Below are 6,049 nucleotides of genomic sequence, written 5' to 3'. Positions count from 1 at the left end.
GGACTGTCGCTCTGACAAGCGTGAGGTCGGATACTCTAGTGCCTCTCCTCTCCACCTGAGAGCGCTGATCACAGATCCGCACATGTTCGCCATTTTTCAGACGGTTACACGAAGTCAGTGTTGAAAGAACATGGCGACATCCATTTGTAGGACGTTGAAATACTTTCAGCCGATAACATGTCAAAATATTAAGGTATGAAATTATTTAGATATTACCCCAACAGGGAGGGCACATACATTTTAATGTATAAGTTAATGCTGCTCGCATAACTTCAGTGAACATGCATCTGAATGATATTCATTGAGTGTCAGCTAGAGACTTTAGTGCATGTTATAAATGTTTGGGTGATTTATTTCCTTGTGTTTTTTTTAAAGGAAAAGCAACAGCTTTTGTAAAAAATAAATAAAAAAATCAAATATTAATTTAATTTATACTCATTTATTGCCAAAATCCCTTCTTCGTATAACCCAGTATGCCGCGTCGTTGCTGGACGTGCGGTTGGTTCCGGTGTTGGTTCCGGTCCGCACGAAGAAACGCTACTTCATTCCTCCAGCGGTGAATGTGAAAGAGAGAACACAGACCGAGCAGGAGACTAAAGCCCGGGCTGCGGGTGTGGTGGTCCGACAGCAGTACATAGAGAGACCCATCAACATCTCGTGCACAGGTACGCATATCAAACTACTGTCATTCCTTGCACAAATACATGCAAACTCTTCCATTCCAGTTAGTCTAGACACCTACTCATCCTTTAGTAAATTACTTACACACTACTTTTAGAAATGTGTACATTGGCAGAATTATTTCCAATGTCAGATGTAACCATAAGCCTTCCATTCAAAGCGTTTTTAAAGGGATATTTCACTCATAAACAAAAACTCTGTCATTAATCACTCACCCTCATGTCATTCCAAACCTGCAAGAATTTCGTTCATTTTCGAAACACAAATGAAGATATTTTTGATGAAATCTGATGGGTTTCTGTCCCTCCATTGACAGTTACGCAACTACCACTGATGCTTCAAAAAGTTCATAAAGAGACCGTAAAACTAATCCATATAAATTGAATGGTTTAGGCAACATTTTCTGAAGAGACTCGATCACTTTTTTATAAGATGAAGAGATTTAATTTAGGATTTTTTTCACTTATAAACATTCATTAACTCACACATCAGTTGTGTTAAACAGAAGCATGACGTGTTAACAGCATAACATCAAGCTTGACGTCAAGCATGTTCAGTTAAGCTTCTGTTTACGTTCGCTGATCAATGTTTATATGTGAATAAAAGCCTAAATTCAATCTGTTCGTCATATGAAGCAATCGATTCTCTTCAGAAATTTTAATTTAAACCTCTCAATTCATATGGATTAGTTTTATAATTCTTTATGAACTTTTTGAAGCGTCAAAGTGGTAGTTGCGTAGACTGTCAATTGAGGGATAGAAATCTCTGAGATTTCATCAAAAATATCTTCATTTGTGTTTCGAGGATGCATGAAAGCCTTATGGGTTTGGAACGACATGAGGGTGAGTGATTGATGACAGATTTTTAATTTTTTGGGTGAACTATCCCTTTAAGATAATCGCATGAAACACACTACCATTTGGGGTCAATATGATTTATTTGTTTGTCTCTTTGCTTTCTATTCCAAATAAATTCTGTTCTTTTAAACTTTCTATTCATTAAAGAATCCTGAAAAAATGTATCACAGTTTCCACAAAGATTTTAAACCGTTTTCAACTTTGTTAATAACAAAAAATGTTTCTCGAGCATCAAATCCGCATATTAGAATGATTTCTGAAGGATCATATGACACTAACGACTGGAGTATAATGATGCTGAAAATTCAGCTTTACCATCACATGAATACATTACATTTGAAACAAAAACAGTTATTTTGAATTTTAATAATGTTTCACAATATTACAGTTCTACTGTATTTTTAATCAAATAAATGCAGCCTTGGTGAGCATAGAAGACTTTTACATACAAAAACATACATAAAAAACTCACACCAACCTAGAGCTGGGCGATTTTTTTCCCCTAAAAAAATCTGCGATTTTTTTTATAAAAAACTCGATTTACGATTCGATTTGATTTTTTCTCCCCCCATTTAAAACAAAATAACTGTGAACTGTAAATCTATTTTAAAAATATATATTTATTGTATTTAATTAAAGTGCATCAACATAAACAAAATTGCAAAGGCAAACCCTTTCTCTAACTGAAAAGTCACTGTGCAACAAAGATTGTTAAACATCCAAATTATTTATACTGTATTTGGATTGATTGAGCTAATAAAACAACAAAAAATCCTAACTCTTATGCCTGGTTCAGATTACACGATTTTTTTTTGTCTGTTACAATAGTCACTGTCAGATTACACGATTTTGACTCCTAAAAATCTTGTCATGTCGTGGACAAGAAACATGTCAGACTACACATTGTTTTACGACCAGTCATCGCGAGCCGTCTCACACACTCATTCACTCGCTCGCGCGCACACACACACACACACACACTCACTCACTCACTCACTCGCACATACACACTCACTCACATACACGCTCTCTCTCTCTCTCTCTCTCTCTCTCTCTCTCTCTCTCTCTCTCTCTCTCTCTCACACACACACACACACACACACACACACTCGCGAACACACACTCTCACTCACTCGCGCGCCGTCGTCGTCGTGGAGGACCGTTAAAAAATTAAACATGCTAATATTTTTGACGTGATGTCGTGAAGCATCGAGGGCTGCGCCGCAGGGAGCGTTCTACGGAAACCCTGAAGGAAGATTTGGTGAATGCAAAATTTATGTATTGGGAGAAAAAAAATCTAAAAAATCGATTTTTTGAAAATATGAATCGATTTGACCTACCAACTCGATTTTTAAATCAAATCGATTTTTTTCCCAGCCCTACACCAACCCCCCTAACGTTTGAATGTTAGTGTACTTTCAGCCAAGTGTGTCCAAACGTTTTACTGGTTCTGTATTATTGCATCAAGTTTTGTGATATATGTCTCGTTTTTTGTTCAGATTCATATTCAAAACCTTGAAGTCTTGAGCATTGCTCTTCAGATGTTCAGATGATATATGTAAGGAATAATTGACGACAGGCCGTTGAATTATTAGAAAAATAATGCACACCCGAGGTGGTAATGCGGTCACGACGCGAAGCGGAGTGGCCGATGAGACGGCTCGCGATAAGTTACCACACCTCGAAACATTGTTCAGATTACCGGTATGTATTTCAAGACGTTTGTAAAGTTTTTGTCATTAAAATGCTCTTGTATGTAGGACTAATTTCTTACGCATCTAATCCCATGGCTCCGTTGCTAATTCCAAAACATCATTTTAGAGTTAGTAACGGAGGTTTGAGCCACTGATAGCTGACTAATGCTGGGCACACACGACTAGCTGACACATTCTCTGACTGTTTTCATCGACTGCAGATTTTAAACACCGACTTTGAACACAGACTGAACGCGCTGAACATGCGTTTGGGCATGATCAGTCATACGTATCGAATTACATTCATAACCGGCCTTAAAGTGTGTCCCCAGTTATTAATGCAGTTATTAGAGAGAGAGATGTTGCAATAATGAGACAGTAAAGCATGTGCGTCAATATTATTATTTATTTATTAATTCAATTCCTTTTAATTAATTCGAATTCATTCTTTTTTTCTATTATTGACAGATGACAGACTAGCCAAATAAATGAAACACAAAGCCCTTTTAACAAGTAGGCCTATCAATAATTATTTATTTGTTATATTATCTGCAATAATAATCCGTGCTGCAGGACTATCCATTTATTTAGCCTATATTCAGTTTAATTTTCTATTGATTATAGATAGGACTATATACTTTATTTATTCAAATTAAACTGAATGTTTCCATTGTTTGTGAAGCTAGACATTGAAAATTCCAGATCAAGCGCATTCGGCTAAATGTTTTTTCTTGTTATGAATTGTATCCTATTTTCCGTTATTACCGTTAACTACGCGAAGTGATATGGAACTATAATGCGGTCAAGACCTGCCTGGAACTACTTTAGCTGTGCGTTTCCCTGAAAATAATGCACACCTTAGAACGTTCGTCAACCAATCAGATTCAAGCATTCAACGGCCCTGTAGTATAAGTAAGGGTTAATGCACGACGAGGTGTCCATTGTCAGGTATTAATGGACGACGGCGAGGCGTGAACCGTCCGATGCGCAGCGGAGGACGGTTGCCTCCGCCGAAGTCCATTACCGGACGGTTGCCTCCGCCGAAGTCCATTAATACCTGACAATGGACACCTCGAAGGGCATTAACCCGCTTATACCATGGTCACTTGCCAAATAACACATTTTTAAAACATTAGTTTATATTTTAATTAGTTTTACAATCGAAATCTAAAGTTACAAGTTACAAACAATAACTTGGTTTCCTTGGTTACGCCTGACGGTTTATTTAGGTGTACATTATCACTTTTTAACGGACTTATTTATTAAGTCGAGCGCACTATTTAATATCTCCCGTATACAGGCGTTGCCAAGCAACGTGGCCACCGCGACCCGACAGCAGCAGTTGATCAGTGAGTTTGAGCCAGCGCAATCATTTAGAACTGTCATCAGGCAAATTGACGGGACGCCTTTCCTAGGTGTACATTATCAATTTTTAATGGACACCCTGCAGCCAATCAGAATCAAGTATTCACCCAGACCATGGTATAAAGTTAAATAAGTGATGTTGGATTTTCACATTATGGTTAGTCATCGGTTGTGATCTTTTTTTTTTCAGCTGGCATCTTTGATCCGTACGTTCCTCCTGAAGGAGATGCTCGCCTCTCCACTCTGTCCAAAGAAGGTCTGAAACAGCGCACAGAACAGCTGCGTCAGAGTGCAGCGTCACAGCTGTCGTAAGGCCCACCTCTGCCTCTGTGTTTCATTCTTCCAGTCAAACCCAACAGAACTATGCTGGGCTAATATTGGTATGGTTTTCTGTTTGACCAGGATTCGTAAAATAAAGGATCATGACCCCGATTTCTCCACTAAAGCATTTCCAGAACTAGCTCAACAGATCTTCATAGACGCTCATGCAGCACTCACAGAGTAAGAAACAAATCTTATTTTTACAACAAAAGTTACTGCTTGATTGTTGACTGTACTGTAAGATTTTTTTTTATGTTTTTGAAAGATGTCTCTTCTGCTCAACAAGGCTGCATTTATTTGATCCAAAATACAGCAAAAACAGTAATATTATTAAATATTTCAAAATAACTTTTCTATTTGAATATATTTTAAAATGTAATTTATTCCTGTGAACAAAGCTGAATTTTCAGCATCATTACTCCAGTCTTCAGTGTCACATGATCCTTCAGAAATCATTCTATTATGATGATTTGATGATCAAGAAACATTTATTATTATCAGTGTTAAAATAGAAATCTTTTTTAACATTATATACTAGCATTTAAAAGTTTTTTTGGAATGAAATTAACACTTTCATTCAACAAGGATGCATTTAATTGATCAAAAGTGACAGTAAAGACATTTATAACATTACAAAAGCTTTCCATTTCAGATAAATGCTGTTCTTTTAAACTTTTTATCATCAAAGAATCATGAAAAAAAGAATTTACACAACTGTTTTCAACATTGATAATATAATAAATGTTTATTGAGTAGCAAATCACCATATTAGAATGATTTCTGAAGGATAATGTGGCACTGAAGACTGCAGTAATGATGCTGAAAATTCAGCTTTGATCACAGGAATACATTTTAAAATATATTCAAATAAAAAAGTTATTTTAAATTCAAAAAATATTTCACAATATTCCTGTTTTTACTGAATCAAATAAATGCAGCCTTGGTGAGCAGAAGAGACTTTAAAAAACATAAAATCTTACCCATCTAGAACTTTTGAACAGTAGTGTATGTGGTGTTCCTTGTCTTTTCCAATTTTCCCCTCTTATAACATCTATATTAATCATTATGTATTTGCATAAATGTCCTCTTTTCCCAGATTTAACAAAGTAAAGCTCCATTCTTTGGTGACAG

The 6,049-nt window shown here is 36.4% G+C and overlaps 1 protein-coding gene across 1 annotated transcript; it reads left to right on the top strand.

The window, feature by feature from the left end:
* Nucleotides 1-69: 69 nt before the first annotated feature.
* Nucleotides 70-6,042, top strand: LOC308686488 (large ribosomal subunit protein mL45-like; the record flags this gene model as incomplete). The annotated part of the gene is made up of 5 exons (XM_081394913.1): nt 70-193; nt 473-665; nt 4,788-4,905; nt 5,000-5,098; nt 6,015-6,042. Coding segments are annotated over exons 1-5 (501 nt in total), but the record flags the coding sequence as incomplete, so codon positions are not given.
* Between the last annotated feature and the right edge of the window lie 7 nt (nt 6,043-6,049).

The sequence above is a fragment of the Scardinius erythrophthalmus genome (assembly GCF_964197995.2).
Source record: "Scardinius erythrophthalmus genome assembly, contig: HAP1_SCAFFOLD_316, whole genome shotgun sequence".
Classification (NCBI taxonomy): Eukaryota; Metazoa; Chordata; class Actinopteri; order Cypriniformes; family Leuciscidae; genus Scardinius; species Scardinius erythrophthalmus.
The sequence above is the reverse complement of the archived record's forward strand: the minus strand, read 5'-3'. Positions and strand labels throughout refer to the sequence as shown.